We start from the raw sequence: 25,640 nt of genomic DNA, 5'->3' as shown, positions 1-25,640 counted from the left end.
CCCATACTAACCTGGCGCTGTGGGGTCCCGGGAAGGCTTGCAGCTATGCGATGATGCTTGATTTTAAACACTGGAGTGTTTGATACATGGCTAAATCCCACAGACCATCAAAGAGAAGCATTCTTTCTTTATACAATGCAAGGCAGATGCCCAGAAAGTCTGTTGTAACAGCAGCAGCCCTGCCTGGGCATTGAGTCATGGAAGGCAGGAATAGTGGAAGGGTGCCTGTCCTTGAGAGACCGGGATGGAAATCAACTGGTCAGCCAAGGTCATGGAGTCCAGGAGAAGGTTCTCGAGGAAGCCCTCGTACTCCACCGTGCACACCCAGCACTCTGCAGCCCCTTCCTCCCACCCCAGCAGTTTAGACAGACAGCCAACTTACAGATATGTGACCGGGTAAATCCCACTTGAAGATGCTATGAAACATGCTCATATGTCTCTTTGGTTTCTCTATAAACCAGCCCAACTTCAGGACACACATTTTGTTACAAAAATTTAAGGCAAAATGGCAGTTTGCCTTTTGACAATGCCTCACACTTTTCTCTCTTTTCTTTCTTTCCCCAGTGTGAAAACCCTCCTGAAAGTCGTCAGAGGGGATCAGAAAACCCCAAAGCTGGGGAGCTCCCCCAGGACAGTTGAAGGGGTGACATCCCCCTGCTGACTTGGTTGGACGACTCATGAAGAATTTATTTATTGTAATACCTCACAGACATTGTACTCTATCCACATACATTTAGTAGCCTGCCTGGGGCTCTTAAGATCGTTTGATGATCCGTTGTGTGTTCAGTGAGAATGAGTCTGATATGTTCATGGAATCGTTGCAGAAAAGTCATGTCCTATGTTCCTAATCAAAACATTTCTTAATATATTAACATAACGTGTTTTTAGTAACTGAAGTACCTTTGTGTTCCGATTCACAGAATGGAATCTTTGTTTTATGACTCAGCCTTATTTTATATTTCTTCTTTTCACAACCTGTATTTCCCTTGTGTTTTTAACTCATGTACATGCACTCTTTGTACAGTTTTAAAGCATTAATAAAATCTGCCCTATGAAAATGTTTACCTTTTTTCTTGTTTTACATCATATAATTGACCCAAAGTGTTACAATTATAGTTATTTAAAAGGGGAACAAGAGGGACTGTGAATCAGTGTATGGTGTTACTTGACATTTTATACTATTTTATCACAAAACTCTGTCTTTCTCTTTTTTTGAACCCACACCCTGAAACTGCTGTTTTTCCTTGTGTTTGACCAATTGTAATTAAAATGAACCAACTTCTATTGTGAACTTTTTTCCAAACATGGAATCTGCAACAAGCTTGTTCGGTTTCCTCATCTTTCATTCTGACAGTCAATAAAGGCTTACTTGTGTATGGCTCTGCGGCCCTGTTTTGGATGGAACTGGCATCTTGTTTGGCCCAAATCCAGCACCCTCTGTGCTTATTCTAAGCTCAGGGATACCCGCACTGCAGAAGGTAGGCTCCAGGTGAGGTCACGGAGATCAGTGAGGGCTTCTCGGGCGGAAGGAGACCCAAGCAGACTCTTCAGGGTTTGGCCTTGGCCCCACATCCTCAGGAACCCAGCAGAGTTGACATGGTGAGGACATCCCATCATGGGGGTAGAATTACACACACCAAACCCATAGATGATACCTAAGTCAGCATGTCGGTGTATTCATTTAACCCGGGAAAGAAGTCGCCCCCGCACCTGCTTGGTTGCGCAAGTAGGAAGTGACTGGCCCTCAAAGGATGCCAAAGCTCAGCCGAGTTAGGGATATGACTTGACTGTGCAAACTTCTGGGCCAGGACACCCACACCACACCATGTTTGCGCAGGGCAGAGGTGGGAACGTGGTGACCAGCCCTTGTCTAATGGACCTAGTTCACACTTGGTGTGAACAGACATCTTCTATTAAGCCTTCTTAGGTTGGCTTTAAACTCACGTTGTTCCTTTAAGATAGATTTGATATTGTTCTCCGGCGTCCCTGTGGTGTTGTGTTTGCACCTTGGGCTGTTGTCCACCAGGCCAGCAGCTGCTCCACAGGAGAAACCCATGTTTTCTGTTCCTGTAGCGTCAGTCCTGCAAACCCACACGGGTGGTTCTACCCAGTCCTTTAGGGTCACTATGAGTCAGAACTGACTCAGTGTCAGGGAGTTACATTGTTCTACTGATTTCTGCCATTCAGTCACACAGTTGAAGTCGGGGCCTCCATACCTCTTGGGGGAAAGTAAGCATACCCTAGCTGTTGTCCATGGCCTCAGTCTACTTAAGGTAATAGACCACAGGCCAAATCTTGAGTCACACGGTCTACACTGCAAAAACAAAACAAAAAGGTAACAGCCGCTTTGGAGAAGCATGCCATCCACCTTTAAGTTTCCTCCAGAACAATCTCCTATGAGTAGACTAAAGGTAATGGATCTACACCCTCCTGCGTATAAAATTTCCAACTCACCGTAGCTGATTAGGGAAACCTTTAGATAAAAAAGCAGGGAGCCCAACCCAGTCAGTTTGATAATCATCTCATACGTGTGTGGCTGCTCACTGTGGCCTTTTCAAAAGGAGCAGAGTTAGTAGTGGTTTAACTGCCTTTCTTTTATCTTCTAACACCCTAGCCACCCAATGCACAGCCCCGAGTAGGGGCTGACCTGCCTTTGTGTGTTTTCCACGAATCGACCACAGTTCGCCGAGCACGTAAACAGAAGGAGCCTCAGAAAATACAAACCATCAGCCACACAGCCGTTGTCACACCACCCACTGTCTCCACCACCACCACTTCCACCCCTCAGGCCCATCTATTTCCTAACGTAAGGGCAGCGGATTGGGCAAGAAAGACGCTAAGACAACGGAAGCAACTGGAGACAGAATTCAGTACTCCATGGCAGCAAAAGCAGCCTCGCTGAAATTTCAATGATTTGAAACTTACTCCTCTGCTTCTTTGCTTTAACAACTCAGAAATAACCCCAAATCTCTTAAGTAGAGAGTCAGGCATTTGGTCTTAGGAGCCCTGATGACATTGTGGGCTCTGTTGGCTTGCTAACCATGAGGTCAGCAGTTCAAAGCCACCAGCTATCCCCATGAAGCATGAAACTTTCTGATTTAACAAAAATGTACAGCCTCCGAAAGAAAACCCACAAGAGTAGTTCTGCCTCTGTCCTATGGGGTCGCTGTGAGTTATAATTGGATCGGTGGCAGTGGGTTTGAGTTTTGTTTGGTATTTGACCTAAAGAAGTCCAATTAATGAGAACAAAAAAATAAGAAACAACTCAAACACTGTCATGGAGTAGATTCCGACTCATAGTGACCCTGTGGGACAGGTAGAACTCTGGGTTTCTGAGCCTGTAACTCTTTACAGGTGTATAAAGGAAGATTCTCTTTTTTTACCCCCAAATCACTTTGTTAAGACCTACTCTAGACGTCATGCCATTCAGTACTTCAATCATACCAAGCAGTGTCACACAATCAGTATCACAATAAAAAAACATTTCCTTCTTGTACTCCTTGATAGCAGCTCCTCTTCATGACCCTCTCCTCCCCCAATGCCTGCCATATCACAGGGACCTTGACTCCAGTTATTGTCTCTGGGTTCACCTAACCTGGGTTTCAAATCCCTCAAACATAGAGAAAGGCATAGCATAGAGTCAAGAAGGTTACTAGCAATGGCAAAATACAACAGAGATAAATAAACCCCAATATTAAAAAGAAAACCCAGAAAATATTAAAATTGAGATCAAGCACCAACTGTGTCAAAAGGCAGACCAAATGGCAAGGTTCTAATCATTGAAGTCAGATTTATCATCTTAATTTACTAGAGTAAGCTCTACCATACTCCATCTGATAGCCAGGTTATTCCCATCCCTCAATTATGGACAGAGGGAATTCCCTGTGAAAATCCTGCAGATGTATTTTGGGCTTTCACTGTCATCCATAGCATTCTGCATTGCAGTCTCACAATGTAAGCTCTGCCCCTATTTCCTTCTTCAGTTTCGGATTATATAATTTACAATCCTTGGATCACTTGATGATCATTTGATGAAACCTTGGAGACCTAATTTTCCTATTGCTGGGATGAATGCAATGCCTGTATTTGGTGCAGTGGAGCGCATTGCAAATAAGGACTGTAAACTACCTAGTAGAACTCCTAGCACTCACTAAGGGATGGGCACTTGCTATAATGAAAAAGAAGAAGGAAGAGGTGCAGGAGGAGAAGAAAACAAAGCAATCAAAAACTATGATGGAGAACATACGTTTACTCAGACATCATGGCTTAGGAAGATATTCTAGACTTTGGACTAAATTAAATTATCTTGGTGTAATATCTCTGGTTAGCTCCAATTGCTTAAAATTTCTGCTTGCCAATTATATAGGAAGTTGATTGATAATAAGTGGGAAATTAATTATTGCTTAAATTATTGTGTCCTGCTTGATAGGTTAAAAAAAATCAAGATATGGAGCTTGTGAGGAAAGCAATTCCAAAACAGTAGAGGAAAATTCATGATGGTTAAAATGTTGATAAATCTTACTGTTTTGTTCTTTTTAATAAAGGTATGAGGAGCTTTAATTCAAAGACAACTGAAACAATTATTTTTTATGTAGAATGATACAAACCTGTGTCCAGTGTTTCCATCACATACGGGACTGTACCTAGTGGGTTTGGCTTTTGGTATTGGGTGTGGGGATAAGGGGTTTAATCACATCATTCCCATGGTAATTGGCAGCCTCTCCATAAAAGTCTTTGCAGTATAGAAAGTCATGTGATAGATTTACCTACAACTCTGATTGTAAAAGCGGTGTAGGAGCAAGAATATTCGTGGACAGGTAAGGATATAATTCCCTTCAGTCAGTTCTTAACCGAGGAGGAAGGATATTTCCTATTTTAATAAAGTAACAGGTCTCCACTAGGAGCAAAGGCTGCAGACATTGAGAGCCGAGCTTCTGCAGCTATGGTGTTGGCTTTTCAACCGCAGCTGTGAGCTGTGTGAGGGTGGGTGTGTGGGGTGTGCATCAGCTCCTTTCGGTTACAATTTTCCCGTCTACAGAACAGAGATCATGGTACATATCTCCAAGGGATATTGTGAGAATTAAATGAGCCGGCATGTATTTGCAGCAGTATCTGATGCCTAGTAAGGAATGATTTCATTTCAACGCTTTTTTTTTAATTTGGATATACTAAGGTAACATCACTTAGTCAAGAACAAATGACACAGCAAGTGAGAGCCAGGCCAAGTAGCCTGTGAAATGTTTCTATTTACGAGGCCTGACTTCTTGTTCCGTATTTCTCCCACCATGCCACACGACTTCTCTGAATGGTGGCAGTTGTGCTGTAGGCTGCAAGGTGTTGGGCCTGGCAGGGCTACATAGCCTCCCTTCCATATCAGAAATGTCATTGTTTAATAGCCATACTATTTCTTATCTTGGGCTACCAGTTAGATTGTCAAATTAAAGCATAAATGGACAAGCGTAGAGTTTTAATATTATTGAATTTTATTGTTCCGATATCTAAAAACAAGGCACAGCATTCAAGGAGCATAGACATGGTGGCTTCGGGGGTATAAAATGGAAGGGTTGAAGGTGGTTACCTGGCTAAGGAATGCGAGGTGGCCAGGCAGAAGTCATGCGCGGTAAAAATGGTAAGGGGTCCCACTGCTAATGGCTAAGTGTGTGGACTAGAGTCCACGGGGAGATGCTTCAGAAAACATACCCCAAACTACAAGCCACTGACAAACAATGGAGCCCAGCTCTACTGTTGCACCCAGGGGGTCAGGATCCTGAGTGGAAGCAGTGGAAACTAGGGCCTAGGGGTGGGGCTGGACGACAAGGTCCACCAGGCCTGAGTTCAGTGTGTGTATTTGGGTCGCCTGAGAGAAGCTGATGGAGATTTCGTGGGGGGGGGGGGGGGGGGATGTGAGAAGGTTCTAAAGGCTTGTGTGGGTGACCCTTGACCCTGCCCCAAGGTATTAGTAGACTGTTTTGTTATAGGTGCTAAGTAGGGTTGTCTTGGTTTGCCCAGTGGCTTCGGTTTGTCAATAACATTCACAAAAAACACACCCGGGAACTGGAAGAACCCCAACTCAGAAAGAGAATCGGGTCAGACCCTCAGCAGAAAGCTCGGGAACAATATGAGCGAAGAGACGAAGGCTCCATGTGCTCCCCTCGGTCAGGACCTCTTCGCCGAGCCCCAGACGTCTGCTCTTCGAAGCAGGTAGAACGCGACGATGGCCGAGTAGACCACACTCTTGAGAAGGAGGAGCAGGTAGGTGTAAAAGGCGGAGGAGTTCGTGAGCTGCAGCCCCAGGGTGTCTAGGAGAAGATGGTGGATTAGTGTCTTCCGTAACTTTGAGAGGACTCTCACTGCCGCAGACTATACGTCTTTCCTAGCGCACAGCCTCACCTGTGTCCCAGGGAGCATCTGGGGGGTGAGCGGCGGACCTAACTCACAGCGCCGCCAGGGCTCATGTCTTGAAAGGAGGGGACACATCAGTGGGTGGGAGATCGCATATGTTTATCTCCGATGATCTATATAAAAGTGACACCGCACACCCACAAACAGCCAAATCCCTTCCATTACCACCATCAACCACAGCACAGTAGCTCGGAATTCGGCTTGCTGGTTTAAACTCTGCTGTCACCCTGAACTCTCTGAAACATTAAGGACTACAGTTCTATTTGGGACAAATGAATCAAAAATACATTTAAGAACTAGTTTTTAGCATTTGTGTATCGACACCATGTCTATAAGTAATAACGATTGATTCTGTTCTGTTTTTATGCTGGGTTTTTTTTTTTAATCTTCACTGGGGGCTCTTACAGCTCTTATAACAATCTACACATCCTTTGGTTGTATTCTGTTCTTTCAGCACTAACCACACACCAGACATTGTTCTGAGAGCTTTTATACACAACAATCTAGTGTGACTTAATCTTTACAAAACCTCCCAAGAGAATTTTATTTCCATTGTGCAAATAAGGAAACTTCGGACAGGGAAAGAAGTCCCTGGTCTGATGCCAGGCCTCATGGGGCATGCCCTTGGAGGCAGGCTTTTGACTCCTCTGGGATGCGGCATCTCTACGTGAAATACATACTCCACACCTCAGAGGGTTTGAACATCAAGTACAGATGAATTGTTGTCCCAGGAGCGCCTGCATAGTGTCATGCTGTGCTTAAAGCAGGATAGCATCCGTGGAAATCTGGTGGTGGTGGGAGAGGCATGATTTGGAAATTTTCCTAAAAAAGGAACTAGAGAAAATGGATTTTTTTATAAAAAGAGAACTGGAGAATTTGGACATGCAAATTCTCCAACCCTTTAGACTAGCGTGGCTCACTAACCTGCCTTTCCTAAATGTGTTATATGTCTTTTCCAAATGTTACAGAAAAGAGGACTTACTGGGCTTTGAAGTTTCACAGGAAATATACAATGTAGAGAAATAGTGCCTGGCAATGGTAGTGGGCCAGACTGGCGATTCAGTGAACCAGGCGGCTTAGCCGCTGCTCCTTTACATGTTTGGTTTCCAGAGTCAGAACTCCGGAATCAATAGCATGTGGCATGGGAAGGGTAATTTGTTGATGGTTTTGGAGTCTTGATCAGGTCAGTTGTTACTGTCTCTCCTTGCCAACTGTAGTGGTAGGTAAGGGCCAGATAGTCTTGTTGTTGGGAAAGATGAAAGACTCGCAGATGTAGATTTAATGCTTCTAGTGTCTTGTATAGGGAGAATGGGCTGAAGACGACTATTTATTCTGTACCTGCTAAATGAGATAAGGAGCCTTGGTGGCACAGTGGGTTACTCAGTGGACTGCTCACTACAGGGTCAGCAGTTCAAACCACCAAGTACTCTGCAGAAGAAAGACAAGGCTTTCAATTCCTGTTAAGATTTCCAGTCTCTGAAGCTCAGGGAACAATTCTCCTTTGTCCCATAGGGTTACTGTGAGTCAGAATCCACTCAATAGCTATAAAAATTTTTGTTTGTTAAATGAGATATCTTATGCTAGACATTCTGATTTGTTTTCTTATCTCATTAGTGACTTAAGTCATGGTGAGTTAACTGCAATCATTTCTAGTTTTTAGAGGCTATGTTGCTCAGAACAGAATAGAAATGTATATTCATGCAGCAAATGCTTCAAAGAACTGAGATTAAACCCAGTTTATATTACTCTGAAGACCCATTCCTACATTATATTTGAGGTCCGTGGACTTGGAACTTCCCGTTCTGTGGCTAGTTTAATTAAATATATGAATTCTTACTTCAGGTGCCTGGATTTAAACCCACCTTGTGACATGGAACAAGAAACTTAATTTTATCTCATTGCCCTCATCAATGAAATGGGGGGAACTTCTGTAGCACTCCCAGGGGTATTGTGAGGATTCAATAAAGAATTACATATAGAAAACAGCATGATGCCTCCTGTCTCAGAAATTCTTAGTGTCTGCTTATTTTTTAGCTACCAACAATGACCAGAGGTGGAAAAAACAAACACATAAACAATAACCTGAAAGCAATGTATTATCATATTTCCCTCATCATTAGAAACAAAAGCCCCATGGATGAATAATTTCTAGTGTAACAAATGAAAACTTACCATTTTCACCTTTCAAACAAGGTTTTGTGGAATTCTTCTCCTGAGTTAAGCCTAGAAGAAATAAAGGCAATTATTCATCAGTTGTGCATGCCCATTATTAAACCAAGGAGCTCTGGTGACTCTGTTTGGTTAAGTGTCAGACTAAGAACTGCCAGGTCAGCAGTTCAAACTCTGCAGGAGGAGGAGGTGGTCATCAGAAACCCTCTATCTAGTCACGATGAGGGGGAATTGAATCGATGACAGGGAGTTTGGTTTGGTTTAGGGTTTAACTGTGTGAGGGTGTGTATAGTCGACCGACAGAGAGACAGACCTTAACAAATAAACTCCCATTAACCCAAGAATAATTGGCCTGATCTATGCAAGTCAGCAGATTCCACTCATCTGTGTTTCTGCACACGACATTTTTCAACTGAACGATGAAAAGCAGTCATATATTCCCAAACAAGAAACCCCACTTCCATCCAGCGATGCTATGAGGCTTTTCTCTTAGGCTTTATGGGAGCTGACTGCCTCAGGGTGGCTGGTGAGGTGTTGACTCTTCCTCCCAATAAACTGCAATATCCCTGCTCCGTGCAAATGAGTTCCTGGTATTGTGTTTGCAGCTGTGACAGCAGTCGTGGTGATAAATGCTAGCACCTATTGAGTAATTATTACTGTGCCATGCTTAGTACTTGAAAATACTCTGAAGTAAGTTACATTATAAACCCACACTCCAAATTCACTGCCATGGAGACAATTCCTGCTCCGCGGGGCCCTGAGGACCAAGAACTGCGGCAGAAAGCCCTTCCTAAAGCATGGGTCATCCAGCTGAGGGGTGAGGCAGTTTTCAAAGGGTGGGTGTAGAGGATTAAATAAAAGACTCTCAAAGTACTCTGGAGAGTACTTTGGAAAAATAATAGTTAAAGAAAACAGAATATCATCTATAAAGTGACCACCTACTACTCTATTTATGAATATACTAAGAAAATATTCTCTTCTAGACCTCTCGTTATGTTCTAAAAATGGCCTTAATTATAGAAGCTCAGCATTTTGCATGGAATTGGTCCTGGTTACAGAAGAATTGGCCAGGTCACATTTATAGTTCTCTGGTAATATGATGCTTTCCGTGAGAGTTGTATTTACCTATGATGAAAAAAATCATTTTCATGAATATAATTAATAGTTGGATTGAGAGAAGCAGAGTATTTGCTTCACTTAATCCATTTTCTGTGGGATATGCTGTTGGCCCGAAGAACATAATTCTCGTATACAGTTTTGTTTCTGGACAATACCTTATTTTTTTGTCTTAAAAAACAAAAACAAAAAACCAAGAATGGCCTTGAGGTCGAGGCTTTGGGTCAAATCCCAGGGAGAAAAATATTCACATAAATGTGTTTAAAACTTACAATACCATCGCCAATAGACTTTAATGTGCTCTGAAAACCTCTTTTTTTTTTTTCTTACAGTGACTTTACTAGATAAAAGGTAACATCTCTAGCACCATATGTTGACTGGGGTGAAATCAATAAAATACTGAAATGTTTGCCCCAATGATTGAAATATATTAAAAGGAGTTGTGCAATCAACACCACAATCAGTATGAGATCATTTTCTTCATTCTTGTATCCATTATTATTAGTTCCCCGTTACCTTCCAATTTTCTCTATCATATCTGGTGAGGAGCTATGAATCTCATTCCTGTCTCAATAGATTTACCTCACCTGGCTTTCAAATACAGAAAAGCATACCAAAAAATCCCCCTCCAACAAGAGCAGAAAAACCTCAAATAAAAAGAGAGCAGAACAGAATAAAAACTAGAACCAGAGTAGGTAAGACGGTGCATTCTAACCAAGCTCTGCCTGCAGTAATCCACTTTCCAACGCGCTCAGAGGACAAGACTATTCACATCCCTGCTCAACGGCCCACGGGACTTCAATGGAGACAAAGAGATTTGGATTTCACTGTCATCCAGTCTTCTGGAAACACAGTGCTCAGAATTAAATCTCTAATATAGTGTTCTCCTCAGGGCTTGGATTCTATTATTTACAATTTTTCCATCACAAGTGCCAGCGTGCTCCTTCTGCGTGGACTTAGCTGACACCCAAATACTCTGGTGGCTAGGATTAAGACAAACCTTTAAGACTCCAGGAGCTATTCCACATAACAGAGCGCCATCTGACTTCTTCACCAGATTTTGCAATAATATTCTTATCTTCAGTGATCGCTTCATGAGGGTAATTCATAATGAAATCTTTACACACATCCTAAGTTCTCTCTCTTAATCAGGGGTGGTCTTAAACTTGGACCAGATTCGTTTAATCTATCCTTGGGGTCATGTTGCCGATTTGGGCTTCCATGTTACATTTTTAGCTTTTATTAAAAAACAAAACTTTTAAGAAATGGCACTACAGAATTGTTGTATAGCATCATTAGAACATCTGCACTAACACTTTTAGCATGAGAAATTATAATATAAATCCTTTGTTTTAAAATTTAATGTCAAACAAACCACATTATTAAGAGAGACTCAGAGAGAGAGAGAGAGAGAGAGACTTTAGGTGTTACAAATGTTTGACGCACTCAGCTGCTAACTGTACTGTTGAAGCTCAGAGTGCACCCAAGGATGCCTGGTGATCTACGTTGGGAAAATCAGCCATTGAAAATCCCACAGCTCCACACATGGACTCTCCTTGAATTGGAATCCACTCAATAGTAACTAGTACAAAATCACACTATAAACCCAAGCATCCCTCTCTTATGATAATAATCCTCATGCAATTTACTGTATTTCTTACTTTCCTCTGACTGCTAGGAAACATGAACCTAATCGGACATTGAGATACAGGGGTTATAGGAACCATATGTACCTGCATATGCGTATATTAACGTGTGTTGAAATATTTACTTTCCTGCTGTTTCTTGCAGTGGAAGTATGTAATTAGAACTGTTTTGATACTTACATGAGTTAATGTTTTAAAAAATGAAATGACATAAATAAATAAGTGGATATGTCTGTGTGGTATTGCTGAAGGCAGTATTTTCGTAGACATCATTAATTTGCTCTTTACCCCAAGCCCATGAGGTGTGATGAACACTGACCAAGGCAAGTGTTAAAGTGTCCCTTGATAATTGGAGGAACAAAGAATCCAAGAGGATAAAGATGGAAGAAAGGAGGGCCAGGACATAGCAAAGCCCTTCCCGCTTTTAGTTATTGCTTGGTCTGCATGGTTTGGGACAACTTTGTAGACTGAAAGGAAAAGTACAAAACTGTTGGTGTCTACCCTCTGTGTTAACAAAGAGATTTTAGTGCAGAGCCAGACTGGAGTCCTAGGAGACTCAGGATACACTCAGTCCTCCACCCAGACCGTCTAAATAGGGACGTCATTTGCATTAGAGCCACTCCTTTGGGGCAGCACACCTGAACCAGGTGTGATTAGGAAAACAATCTTTCCTTTCCACGAGTCCACAGTTTCAGCCCTATTTCTTACCCTATAGTTCCTCTCGGGACCCCCATACACTAATTGCACAACAAATTTTTATTGAACTGGCTTCATCCATGGCAAGACCACCAACAGAGAGGATGGCAGTTCAACCCCCAGCTACACTGTGGGAGAACCAGGAGACTTATTGTTACTCTAAAGATTTACAGCCTTGGACACGCACCCAAAGTTGACTTGATGGTGGTGGGTTTGGTTTGGCATCAGGGTACTCTTATGAGGTGGGCGGTGCGGAACCACGTAGGTGCTGATGCTGTTTGCTGCCAGTCAGTCCACTCTAATGCCTGGCCCGCCCAGGTGTGCGGGGCACAGCTGCTCCATAGAATTTTTCTGGCTCCCACCTTTCAAAAGCAGATAATCAGACTACTTGCTTTCTGAGGTGTCTCTGGGTGAATTTGAACCACCAACTTTTGGGCTAGCCTTTAAACAAAATCATTTGTGCCTCCACGCTCCCTAAAGTCCCCCAATCATGATGAAAGAAACTTGTTATATCAGGTACGTTCCCATTGGCCAGCTCAACTCTAAAACATCCTTACAACCATTTTGGCTCATGAAAGTGTGGTTGAGAAAGGTTCATTGAAATTTTCCTGTTGTTTTCTTTTAAAAAAAATTCATTCCCAAGCTGACATCATTCTCATCCTATGAGAAAGTAATAGGGTCCTTGTACTACCACAAAATGTAACAACATTTAACCAAGTTTAGATTTGTTTGCATTAAGACTTGATGGAAAATGGTGGGAAATTGCCTTTGGAATACATTTTTTTCCTGGGGGGAGTTTATATATACATACCTTTATTTATGGAAGGAAAAATAATCTTTTTAACACCTGTCTCGTGTTTCACCACACACTGGTGCTCTTTATTCAACGACTCTCCACTCACGGTCAGCCAGCTGAATTTCGTGAATTTGTCTTCAAGTGTCTTCATACTCTCGCCTTGCTGGGACCCCAGAGGTGCATCGCTGTCCTTTTCATTCCAATCTACTTTAATAACATCAGGGGAAAAATCCTCAAGAAGGCAAAGATATGTTCCCACATGGTCAAGTTGTGTTTCAGCAATGGAAGGAAGAAAAATAGTTGGCTTTGGGGCAATGGTTGCCTCGGAGCCTTTATCTGTAGGGAAAGTTAAACACTAGTTAAACAATGTTGTTAGAGAAGCAACAATGTTGCAGTTTGGGACGATCTGTTGCACAGTAGAGGGAAGAAGTGTTGCCAGTGATAGACTGCCTTCCATGGCCTTTCATTCTTACCCACATTATGTAAGTCGCACATCAGTATCCTAATGTGGCTGATGGGGAGGGAAAGGTTCGGCAGGATAAGTTATGTACGAAAGTCACCATTACGAGAGCCCGCATTAAAGGCCGGCCTTTGTCCTCGCTATGTATGGCATTGAATTGCTTCATATTAAGACTCGCCACATTCATGGAGACATTGAAACACATCTTTGAGTCGCTCATGGTGGACATGTTTTCGGGATGGATGAAGAGGTAAATGTGGGACAGGACACCAGAGACCTTTTAGAGGCTCTGATTGCTCACCGATGAAAATCTGAAATCTTGTGGAAAGTGTTTCCCTTTCCCATCCTGTGAACTTGGGGACTTTTGCCCTCCGGCCAAATAACTCATGTTCTCCTAGTTTGCACTTCAGTGGAATCGACTCCAGTTAGCTGAATGGAGTGTGCCACGTTTATTTGATTTCTTACGCGAATAAAGGTAAAGAGGAAACTTTCTATTACCAGTGTTGTTTTTGACACAGTACACTTTGATTTGTTATAAAGGGTATCTATCTACTTCTACATGTGCTTACACTCATGGGAAGTTGACTTTTTAGCATTAAATGTGTAGTCTGTGCCTAGAGCTGAGGTTCCTGCTGTTTCTCGATTCAATTTCAAACTTCATAAACAACAACAACAACAAAATCATTGCCATGGAGTCAATACTGACTCATGACGACCCTTTAGCACAGGATAGCACCACCCCTGTGTGTTTTTGAGACTAACTGGGACTAGAAAGTCCTGTACCTCTCCTACAGAGCTGCTGGTGTTTCCGAACTGCCAGCCTTCAGGATAGCAGCCTAACCCGTAACCGCTACGCCACCAGAGCACCTTTCTAACTTTATAATTTCATATAGGAGCTACTTAGGTTGTAGTTGTTGTTGTTTAATGTTTTATAGGAACTACTTAGGTTGTTGTTGTCAGTGCTGTCAAGTATATACTGACCCATAGTGACTCTTGACAACACAATGACATACTACTCGGTCCTGCACCGTAGTCACAATCCTTCCTATGGTTGAGCCTATTGTAGCCCCTGTAATCAATCTAGCTCATTAAACATCTTCCTCTTTTGATTGACTCTTTAATTTACCAAGCACGATATCCTTCTCAGGGTCTGGTCCCTGTCCAAAAGTTCGTGAGACAAAATCTCGACATCCTCACTTCTAAGGAACATTCTTGTTGTACTTCTTCCTAAAGAGATTTGTTCACTCTTTTGGAAGCCCATGGTATATTATTTAACATTTTTTGCCTACACTATTATTCAATTCTGTGGTGTACCCTATTTATTGTATAACTTTTGTATGTTTATGGGGCAATTGGGGTAATTGATCCCGGTTTGGGTCAGGTAGAATTTACTTTTCAAAGTGACTTTTGTCCATTTTAGCAGATTAAAACAATCTTTTGAAATGGATTTACTCAATGCAATTCATTGTTTTATTTATTGATTGCTGCTTGGTTTTTTGATAGCACTATCTTAGAACTGCATCTCCAAGTTATTTATGATGTCTTAAATTTAGAAGCCAAAGAACAGTGTTTCAAATATTTCTATTAAGGATTTTGTTGAATATGCTCAGAAATGATTTTATATAAAATATTTTCCCCTAGAAACCATTCACAAAGGGCATGGAATGTTAAATATGATAAGTAATACACCAATAATGTATTTTTGGGTAATTGTTTTAAGATGAATTTAATTCAACAATGAGATGATCTCCACAAATCAGCCTATCCATATTTTCACTCAGTATTTCTCCCAGATTTTGTATGTACCACATTAATTATTGAACTATTCTGAAGTCACATTGTTTTATTTCAAAATGCTGAATATATGTACCGGTATATAATATGGAAAGTTATAGTTCTAGAGTGCCCTGTTGTAAAATGTCAAAATATACAAAATATGATTCGCTTACAAAGATGTATAATTTGAAATAGTCAGGAATATTAGTTGCTAGAAATGTATTATTAACACAGTGATTGAAATTGTGAATCATAGAAATATTTCTAATTTTTTTTCCAATTGAAATGCAAATAATTAATTAATATTATTGTTGAGTTAGTTGTGTATTTGTTTAATAAACACAATAGTAATAATAAAATGTTGACAGTTTGTTAAGGATAACATTTTTTCCTTCTGACTAGAAAAGGAAATAATATTTATTTAAATGAAAGAATATCACTATAAGTAGAATTAGGGTAAATGTGTTTATTTTAATTATATATATCTTATTTAGTGTAAATGTTTATTAGTTGTAGTAGAAAGACAGTATATATTTCTACCAACTTTCTTTTCATTTAATAAAAACTGTATGCTATACAAAATGATTAATATTTAATGAGATTCTTTACATAGTGATTTACACAATGTATAAATTTGCATAATTTATACATATTAAGGAATCCAATTCGCTTCTCAAGACTCTATATTCTTAAAATTGAAGATCAAAAAATGAACTTGTAAGTTCTCAGTAACACACTTTCATTTACTCTTTCCCTTCTCTTCAATTCTCTAAGTTTCATTCCTTTAATGGAAAAATTCTTCTTAAATTTCTGTAACTTCCTCAGTCTAATAATTGTTTGTACATGTTTACATATGGTTGATGCACTAATTTGGAATGACTATATTACATTTTAATTTTTTGAAAACACTATTTTAAAATATGCATATAAACAGTGTTTTTCATGACTAACGCCTTTTTCATGAGCCACAGAATAACAGTCAGGTTAAAAACAACAAAACTTTCTATTCCACTTATAAACACTTTTTTTTCCAATCTACACATTGTCCAAGTGTTCCCTATTTATTTATGCTGATTTATCTAAGGTGCCTTTTTTATCTTATCCTTTTCCTTTGGTCAGACAATGCTTACTGTCACTTCATATTTAAATATGCATTTCAGGCATATGACAAGTTCCTAATTATATCACAGTAGTTGAATACTTTGACCTTTGTTTTTATTAATTCAAAAAATGTCATGATGAATATGAGCATAAAGCTCAAATGCAACTGCTATTCAGCTAAGAGCCGATAAATACTAGCGTTATAGACAACACTAATAAAGATAAAGATTAAAATGTAAAGCAGGTAGGAGAACAATAGAAATCAATGCATTTTAATCTTATCTCTCCTGTCCAGTGGGGAAATATCTCCTTGTGCATTTTTCCCCTATGAGGCCACAGTAAATAACTTTACAGTTAGTATTTAAAAGTACAACGGATCTCTATGTAACTGTTATAAAGAATTCTCCACAGTGGATACAATTCTCCCTTTACAATTGAATCAGGACAACCTTGGTCTGGCATTGAGTAAGGGTTGGCAAACACTTCAGTCACACTATCTCACTCAGTGGTCATACAACCATGCAGGATCCGTACTGCTGTTCCATCTTATGGCTTAGGAAACTGATTCGTACATCTCTATGCAAATTCACAAAAAGAGTAAGTAGTGAATTTAGAACTCCAATCAGTCTGACACCAAAGGCCAGGCTCTTTTCAAACACCATTTGACTCTCAGAAAAACAAAAGTTTCAAATTGGCCTGTACTAATCAACATTGTCAAAGGATTAAATTCTTTATCATTGCATACATTACATTGGAGCATTTCCTAAGAGAAGCCACAGGTGTATAAAACCAAGTTCTGTTACAATATATAGATAGCACTATTGATACTGTCCTTTAAAATAGAATGTGTTTACAAATCCTCCTAAAATTTCTACATCTATACTTCATCACATCTCTCCATTATTCTTCTGAACATTCTTACTATTATCTCAAGTGAGTGCTTTCTTTCCTCCCCCCTCTTGCCGAGAAAAAGTGCACCTTTTCAATACCTACCCGTGATAACAAGTTTGGTTCCACCACCAAAGAGCTTCCCAGAGTAACCTCACAATGATTCAAACCATATCATAAACTTTAGATTGCTTAACTTCTTTTGGTTCTTTAATTTCCAGTGACAATATGATTTCCTGAGTTCAAAAGACTACTACTCCTGTCCTGGTTCATTTTCCTTATCAATCCTAAGGCTAAACAAACCAAATTATTTAAAGGTTTGTTTTTTTATTGATTTGACAACAATGAGACTAGTGTAAATCAATTGAACGCATTACCAGCCTAATGCCAATGCAAGGCTACAAAAAAAACAAGATATAGAAGAAAGTATTTAGCATCCTGTAGATGCAGATTATAATTATCTTCATAATCATTACTATCATAACTGCTAGCAATTTGTCTATAGATCTGAGTTCACAAACCATTCCAGTAGATAGTCCTTTACATTTTGGAGAAAGAATGAATAATTTTATCACCACCAAGTGCCAGCCATTGTGGTTAGTAATTTCAATATTTGATTTCATTAAATTTTCATAATATCCATTTGAGATAGATAATTATCTTCATCTTACATATCAAATAGAACTCAGAAGTGCAAAACTTTCTCATTTACTGAATTATGCTAAAGACATTTGGAGAAAGTGTTCATGAAGCAGAAGGAAGTTAAAATAAAAGATGTGCTATGCATTTGATATGGTCCCAATTTTATAAACTAAAAATGAAGTATGCATAGATAAAATATTCAGTGGGAAATATATAAATGTGTTATCAGAGATAAAGGCTGATTACTTTTCTTTATTTTTGTACTTCTCATTTTTTATAAAAAGCTAGATTTTTGTTTATACTTTTAATAGACCAATAACGAATGGATCAAAATTCCCTTGTCAAAGAATAGCTGGACTGGAAGTGATATACCCAGAAGCCATAAGCCAGAGTCAAAGCGCACACTCTCCCCTGCCACATACACTCCCATAAATACTTCTTAAGGGCATTATACCCGGGCCATCATTATTAAATTTGATTGCTACAATTCGTAGTCAATATTGCCAATTAAGAAAAAAAAGAGAAATGGAAGATTGCTTTTCAATTCATGAATTAATTTTTCTCATATAATCCCAACTTCTAGGGAAACCAAAATATACAATCCATTCCTATTTCTGAACCCTTTATCAATTTTGTGAAAATTCTTGAAAGCCTTTCACAGTGGCTCTCATAGGCTAGAAGCATTATTATAAGCCATTCTACCTCATCCATGCCAGATTAATCCTTCAGGTTAATGAGGACTAAGAAAATTTAGTGGACTGAAATTAGAAAGAAATAAACAAATATTCTTGAGTATAACCACCAAATCACATTTTGTCATTTAAAATATAACCAACTTATAATTTATATTAATTGTCCTCTGTGTCACCAAATGGTTTTCCTTTGACCAAATGGTAAGCTTTACAAGCTTTCTTTTCATTTTTATTCATGGTTATGTACTATTTATCAGTAACTATTGGAATCAAATAAATAAAGCATGTAAACATATTTACAAACCTGTTAACTCAGAAGTACCACAGGATATATGTCTCCACCCTATTAGGATGTGTTCTGTTAGTATCCTCCAGCCTAGGTCAATAGACTGCTGCTTTAGGCACTTTACCAACCCCCAGTCACGGCCCTGCCATGATCCTTGACCAAACTGGAACCAAGTGGAAAAATTCTAAAGTCAGTTTGGGGATGTTACTCTGTAGCGTCTGGATTGCTTGTCTCCTTGGTCACTTTACAATACCCAATGGGAGTACATTTCAATGGACAATGCGATACGTAAATAAAGTCCAATGAGTGTGAAACTCTTCTTAATATGGTTGCACTATTGACTTGTACAGTTTGTAAATTATATGATGATAAAGCTGTTTTTTAAAAAAAGAAAGTTTACCTGTAACAATGAGCTCTGTTCCAGATCCAAACACTTTGAGAAAACTGCCACCCACAAACCCACTACCTGAGAACCCTTTATAGAAAGCTCCCTGTAGACATCGGTCAGTGTAAGACATGAAAAAAATAATAATAATGTATGAATTATCAAGGGCTCATAAGGGAGGGAGGGTTGTGAAGGAGGGAAAAACATGAGGATACCAAGAGCTCAATCAGAAAGAAAATGTTTTGAAAATGATGATGGCAACAAATGTACAAATGTGCTTGACACAATGGATGAATGTATGGATTGTGATAAGAGCTGGGTGAGCCCCCAATAACATGATTTAATAAAAAAAGAAAAGAAATATCCCACTGTGATTGTTTTTAAATAGCTTTTAAATGTATTTCAATATTTCATATATATATTGTATATAAATTTATGTAAAATATGATTATATAAATAACATGAAACAAAGACAAAGATCAATCAAAGTGGCAGTACATTTGCAGATAATCAAGCATGAGAGTTACATGTAATGAAGGAGGTTCCCCACCGGCTTGTGACACTTGCGTGACATCTGTTCTCCTTCTGCATCTCATGCATTAGAGTCTTATTTTACCCTTTTTTTTTCTTAAATCATTTTGATGGCATCACCTAAGCTGACTTCATTAAAGATTTTTCATTCAAAAAGCCACTTATTTACCTGGAGTGCAATGAATTTACAGTTAATTAAGATTTGCTTCATTTTCTATGAGAAATCGTGGGAATCATACCTTTGATAGCTAATAAAATCCCATTCTCTATGAGTTACAGGAATTGTGTGATATGTATGCTTAGAGAGTGGACATCTGAAGGGGTTCTAGAATAACTTCCCCAGAGGAGATAGTACAGAGTATGAATTCTCAATGTGTTATTCTTTGTTGAAAACCTGCTCTTTTTCTTTGAAAACACCGTTACAGCATCTAGCAAGGACTTAAACTCCTGTGCTTCTCATACAGAGTCTTGGTCCGTTGGCATTTCTTCTGCTGCCTAATCATGGACTCAGAGGCAGCTCTGCGTTATAGTTTAGTTACGTGATGTAGGACAGCCCTATGCTTCAGCCAGCGTCAACGTTTCTAGCACATTTGCTGTCTATACAGAGAGAAAACCGAGTGGACTGGTATCGGTGTGATTTGTCACTACGTAGTAATACTCTAAGAATTATGTGTTAAGCAGTTCATGAATGCATATTCAATCTGACTTTGATCACCTTTGTTTGAGGGCTGTCATTTTAGTGCCTTGATTAGAAGTAGAAGCACCGCTTTCATGTATTTGTAGGAACACCAGTTTTGAGCTGTTACTAATTAAAGAGTCAAAGAATCTATTTAAAAGCTCATAGTTCAAAAGTGTAATATGTTAAAAGTATGACTTAATATTTGCAATATTACATAATGACTGAGGCTGTGGGTTTTAGAGTACACAAATCTCTCCTGGAATGCGAACTTTATCCCAGTCACTTGAGCTAGCCCACGTAAGCGACAAGTAACTTCACGAAGCTTCAGGTTCCTCGGCTGAAAGCTGAGGATTAAAGGACGCTTGCAAAGGGTTGTTGAGGAATGAGATAAGGGACAGATAGTTTGAGAATGATGTCTGGTCCTCAACTAAATAGCTAATTTTATGGATTTGGATGGGATAGTCTTTTGCCATTTCCATCAACATTTTCCCACCCAGCACAATATAGGTGTCTTTTAAGCAATAGCTGCAACCCAGACTATGAGAGGGAAGGAGCTCCTGAGCCCAAGACTTCCCACGATTCTATGAGCTACAGACAAAAGAGTATGGCGCCCAGTCAAGGCAATGGCGAGAATACCCATTTACTCTGTTGGTAGGTTTTTAAGGACTGTCACTCTGTCTTCTTCGTCTTTTCATTTCCAATATCAAGCATACACACGGTCTTCAATAGCTGTCTACTGAAGGAATTAATTAAACAAACCAGATTGTAAAACCATGGACTTGGAGCGGAAATGATTTATGGAGTTTGTAAATTTCATTAAACTGGCACTTTCCCAGACCATGTAACGAGAGACCCAAGACCACAATTCTGACTGATCTCAGTCTATGCTCCGAGGAGCTAGTCTTAAGAACTTGGATATATTGATGCTTTATAGTCACTTGAGAATTCATTTTTTATGAATTACTTTTACCAATAAGATCAAAATCAGACTTACAGGTTTTACAGATTATTAGACAGAAAGGATGCCATACTTTATTCCAAAATATAAAGGAAGAGTAATTAAAAGAATACTATTTTTATGCCTTTCACTTAAAAAGTTCTCCAACAAAGAAAATATTTTAAAACAGTAACTTACACCTGTGGCGTACAGATAGACTCCTCAAACATTTTCATTTCTAGCTCAAATATTCTTTTTCTATGTATTTTTAAAGTAAAGTTTCATCCTTCCTAGGCAGAGAGAAGGGCAAAGCAATAGATGGATCAGCTGTGCTGCCCTCCATGTCCAATAACTAGTAGCTGCAAAACCACTGCTCAGATTTTGGGCCAAGAATGTGGCAGTCACGACACACTTGATCCTCACTTCTTGTCGTTTGTCGTTTTCCTGGAAAGCATCTGTCAGTTTTCAAAGCCAGAAGCAAAAACAGGAAAGAAAGGAAAATCTGACTTACCTGAGGAAATTACTATGAGCTTAGTCCCTTCTCCAAATATCTTGACCCATCCTTGGTTGTCACACTCGTTACAGCTTTTACAGAAATCCTAGCCCTGTTTTAAGACATGGTGTGACCAGCAGTTAAAAAGTTTTGTCTTGGTGGCTTGATCTTCTGGGTTCTTCTAACGTCATTTGAATATAGCTTTTGTGGTGTCTGATTGTTCATACACTTTTCTCAAATAAATGGTCCCAAATGTGTTTTCTACGGAGGCAGTGGTCATTGAAAAGTACCCAGCAGAAAGTGGAAAGGGGAAGTTTGTTTAAGAAGAGAGCAGGGCCAATCGGCCAAACAACTTTTTTTGTAAGTTAGAGAGTTTACAAAAGTAGTTTTGGAAAATTAGGCTTAAAGAAAAATTTCCAGGTGCACGATTGTGTTGGAAACGGCTCAGAGATAACATCAAAGGAAGGCCCCTTCTGTTCTCACGGATGCCATGCAGCTGGGCTGACGATTTAGGAATGGGTTTCTGTGGGGAGGAAGTTTCTGGCAACTGAAAATGCAAATACACCTCTACACATTCACTTGAGGAAAGGGAAGAGAGCTCTCCACTTTCAATTAAGCACCTTTATGTTTTGCCAACATTCGCCACCAGAAAAGTGCCAAAGGATGGAGTAAGTGCTGAGATGACCGCTTTTTCATGAACAACAGAGGAGCTTGAAGCATGCTACCTTCTATAAAAGAATGAACTCCTTGATTCAGCTAGAAACATTATGGGGGAACCCACCTCTCATATATGTTGAAAGAAGACGCCTTTTCAAGGCTGTTCTGTAGTGCTCTTCTATTGATGCTGAGTGCCATCAAGTCGGCTCCTACCCATAGCGACCCTGCGCACAAAAGAACAAACACTGCACCGTCCTGCATCATCCTCGCCATCGTTCCTATGCCAGGGTCCATTGAGACAGCCACTGTGGTAACCCATCTGGTCAAGGGCCTTCCTCTTTTTGGCCACCCCTCCACTTTACCAAACGAGATGTCCTTCACCAGGGACTGGCTTCTCCTCAAATTTGTCCAAAATATATAAGATGAAGTCTTGCCATCCTTCCCTCGAAAGAGCTCTTTGGCCTTACTTCTTCCAAGACAGATCAGTTTGTGTTTTTAGCAGTCTAAGGTACTTTCAACATTATTCAAATACATCTATTCTTCTAAAGTCTCCCTGATTCAATGCCCAACATTCACATGCATATGATGCGATGGAGAATACATGGCTTGGGTCAAGCACACCTAAGTTCTCAGAGAATCATCCTTGCTCTTCAATACTCTAAGGAGATCTTGTGCCGCAGATTTACTTAATGCAATGTGTCTCTTGATCTCTTGATTGTTACTTCCCTGAATATTGATTGTGGATCCAAGTAAGACAAAAATCTTTGACAAATTGAATTTTTTCTCCATTGGTCTTGATGTTACTGGTTGGTCCAGCTATGAGGATTGGTCTTCCTTGCACTGAATCATAATCCATAACGAAGGCTACAATCCTTGATCTTCATCAGCAAGTGCTTCAATTCGTCCTCACTTTCAGCAAGCAAGATTGTGTTGTCTGCATACTGCAGGTTGTTACTAAACCTCTTCCACTTATTTGTGGGAAATTCTAATTGCAGGTATCTGTTGACATTCCCCTGGATCCATATAAAGCATCCAGAGAGGCCGAGAAGGCAGACCTCAATGATCCCCAGAGCCACCAGATTCATCTCGTTCATGTACATGCTTTTACATTTTTTGGTGTACAAAACTCAGGATTGATGAAACTACAGGGACAACAAGTGCAAGAAGGGGTTCAGAGGCAGTGGGACACAGTGATGGTGTTGGGATACAAGGGAGATGAGATCAAGGAGTCCATGTAGAAAAAGAGTGTTTGGAAACTGGCTGTGGTAGCAATGGTACAATTCTACTCCACGTGACTGAACCATGGAGTGACATGATATATGTATATATAAAACCCCGACTAATAATAATTTTAAAAGATAATGAGCAGACACTTTCGCTGCTGCTACAGATGAGGGAATGAATACAGTTATTCTGGGTCACACTCCAGGCACAGTGACACATAGTTTCCAGTAGGAAACTGGGGAGGATAAGAGGACTAGAGAAACATTTTGTGTGAAGGGGCTATATAAACACACACACACACACATTTTAACTAAGCTGCATTTTAAAAATTAGTACTGACCTGTTAAATATGTTGCACCAGTTATAGAAATGAATGATACCTACTCAAGCTCTTACTGGCACTTTGTCCACATTTCCTCTTGTTTCAGGACCATGAGGAAAATTACCAGGAGCATCAGGAGTTGTTTATATTTCAAAAGTCTATGAAATACCTAAGGAATAAAATTTAAGGATTAAGTAATATATTTTAAAGTACTTTATTAAATATGAATAAATATAAAAGCCATACAAAGGATACATATGATTTTACACATGAGAATAAAATAAAACCTATAATAAATGGGGAGACATACAATATTCATGGAAGAAAAAAATCAATACCAGAAAGATGCCAAGCTTGCCTAAATTCATATATATTTTTATGGCAATTCCCATCAGAATCCAATTAGAATTATAACATTTCTTTTTTTGGGGGGGGTGTATGATGCAAGGATTGGGTTAAGGAAACCACAATGACTTTCAATACTATAAAGAAGATCTTTGAAAAATAATATTTGAGAAATAACAGTGAAGCAAAATTTGGCTTAACAGATTTCAATACTCACTACAAATCTACTGACATAATGCATAGAAGTATGCATAAGAATAATGAAACAAATAGAATCTGTGATATGGCATTTTTAAATTTGGAGAACAATAAAGTGTTCAAAAATTGTTAGAACTTTTGGTTATCTGTCCAAAAATCAAAAATAATTCTCTACCACATACCATATAAAAATGGGCTCCAAGAAGATATAAAGATAAAAAAAGATGTATAATGATGGAATTTTTAAAATAACATTTAGGAGAATAATTATATGCACTGACCAGAGGAACTTGGAGAAGAAAGCAATTGGGAGACATTTTGACTCAATAGAACAATTTTTATTTTTATAAGAATATAGATAACAACTTCCAATTCAACATTTTACACATGTACAACTTAGTGGCACCAATTACGTTTGTCATGTTTTGGACTATTACTAATGCCCCGTGTTAAAATTTTAGGAACATGAAGAATTTTTCTATTTATAGTGGTTGTAAATATAAAGAATACATCAGGGGGGCGTGGTGAAGATTTGACCGCATGATGCGGTGTGTGCTTTAAGAAGATAAGTGCATGTGTAGAAAGGATGGTGGACTGGTGAGAGAAGGAATTCTAATGAATCAGATGTGTTGTGGAGTGAAAGGGAACCCGAGGTCTCCATTCTCTTATGGAAAGAAGGGGTGAGACAAATAACATGAACAGGTTGACCAGAGTTGTGAAAGTATTCTCCTGACAAAAACATCTCAGGAGGCTGAGGGTAAAGAAAAAGACGTGGAAGAATCAAAAGGACCATGTTCACTCCTGGTGACATGTCCTTGAACGCACATACTTCTCAGAGCCACGATTTCCTTTTCTCGTGTTTTGCTAAAGGTTTAAATGAGATAATGTGCCTGGAATAGAGCCTGGTACACATTAGGATCACTGATACAAAAGTCAGGTGCAAAGAAATTACTTTTCCTCTGAAAGAATGGAAACACCTTAGCTTGTGTATAAAAAACCCCAAACTCATAGGCATTAAGTCAATTCTGACTGATATTGACCATATCTGACTGAGTAGAATTAACTGCCACATTGGATTTCTGAGACTGCAGTTCTTGACAGGAGTAGAAAGCCAAGTCTTTCTTTCCTGGAGTAGCTGGTGGGTATGAGCTGCTGACCTTGTGATACCATTCCAGTGCATAACCACCACATGACCAGGA

At 39.5% G+C, this 25,640-nt stretch overlaps 2 protein-coding genes across 2 annotated transcripts in view; one reads left to right on the top strand and one right to left on the bottom strand.

Annotated features, from left to right (window-relative positions):
• STARD3NL (STARD3 N-terminal like) overlaps nt 1-1,380 on the top strand; it is a 47,490-nt gene extending 46,110 nt beyond the window's left edge. Inside the window, exon 9 of the mRNA XM_075558186.1 lies at nt 565-1,380. The gene's annotated coding sequence lies outside the window, so the exon portion shown is untranslated. The remainder of the gene's footprint in view (nt 1-564) is intronic.
• Nucleotides 1,381-6,156: 4,776 nt separating this feature from the next.
• TARP (TCR gamma alternate reading frame protein) lies at nt 6,157-12,976 on the bottom strand. The gene is made up of 3 exons (XM_075557319.1): nt 12,841-12,976; nt 8,575-8,625; nt 6,157-6,299 (listed from the first exon to the last, which is right to left on the bottom strand). Exons 1-3 carry the CDS (start codon nt 12,974-12,976, stop codon nt 6,157-6,159), a joined length of 330 nt encoding a protein of 109 aa, XP_075413434.1.
• Nucleotides 12,977-25,640: the final 12,664 nt, after the last annotated feature.

This window comes from Tenrec ecaudatus, chromosome 9 (genome assembly GCF_050624435.1).
Source record: "Tenrec ecaudatus isolate mTenEca1 chromosome 9, mTenEca1.hap1, whole genome shotgun sequence".
Lineage (NCBI taxonomy): Eukaryota > Metazoa > Chordata > Mammalia > Afrosoricida > Tenrecidae > Tenrec > Tenrec ecaudatus.
The sequence above is the reverse complement of the archived record's forward strand: the minus strand, read 5'-3'. Positions and strand labels throughout refer to the sequence as shown.

Coding starts and splice junctions, on each gene's coding strand:
- TARP (XM_075557319.1), bottom strand. CDS start 12,976: ATGAAGACACTTGAAGACAAATTCACGAAATTCAGCTGGCTGACCGTG. Junction 8,626..12,840: donor TTTTCCTTCCATAAATAAAG/GTATGTATATAT, acceptor TATTTCTTCTAG/GCTTAACTCAGGAGAAGAAT. Junction 6,300..8,574: donor TTGTTTGAAAGGTGAAAATG/GTAAGTTTTCAT, acceptor ATCTTCTCCTAG/ACACCCTGGGGCTGCAGCTC.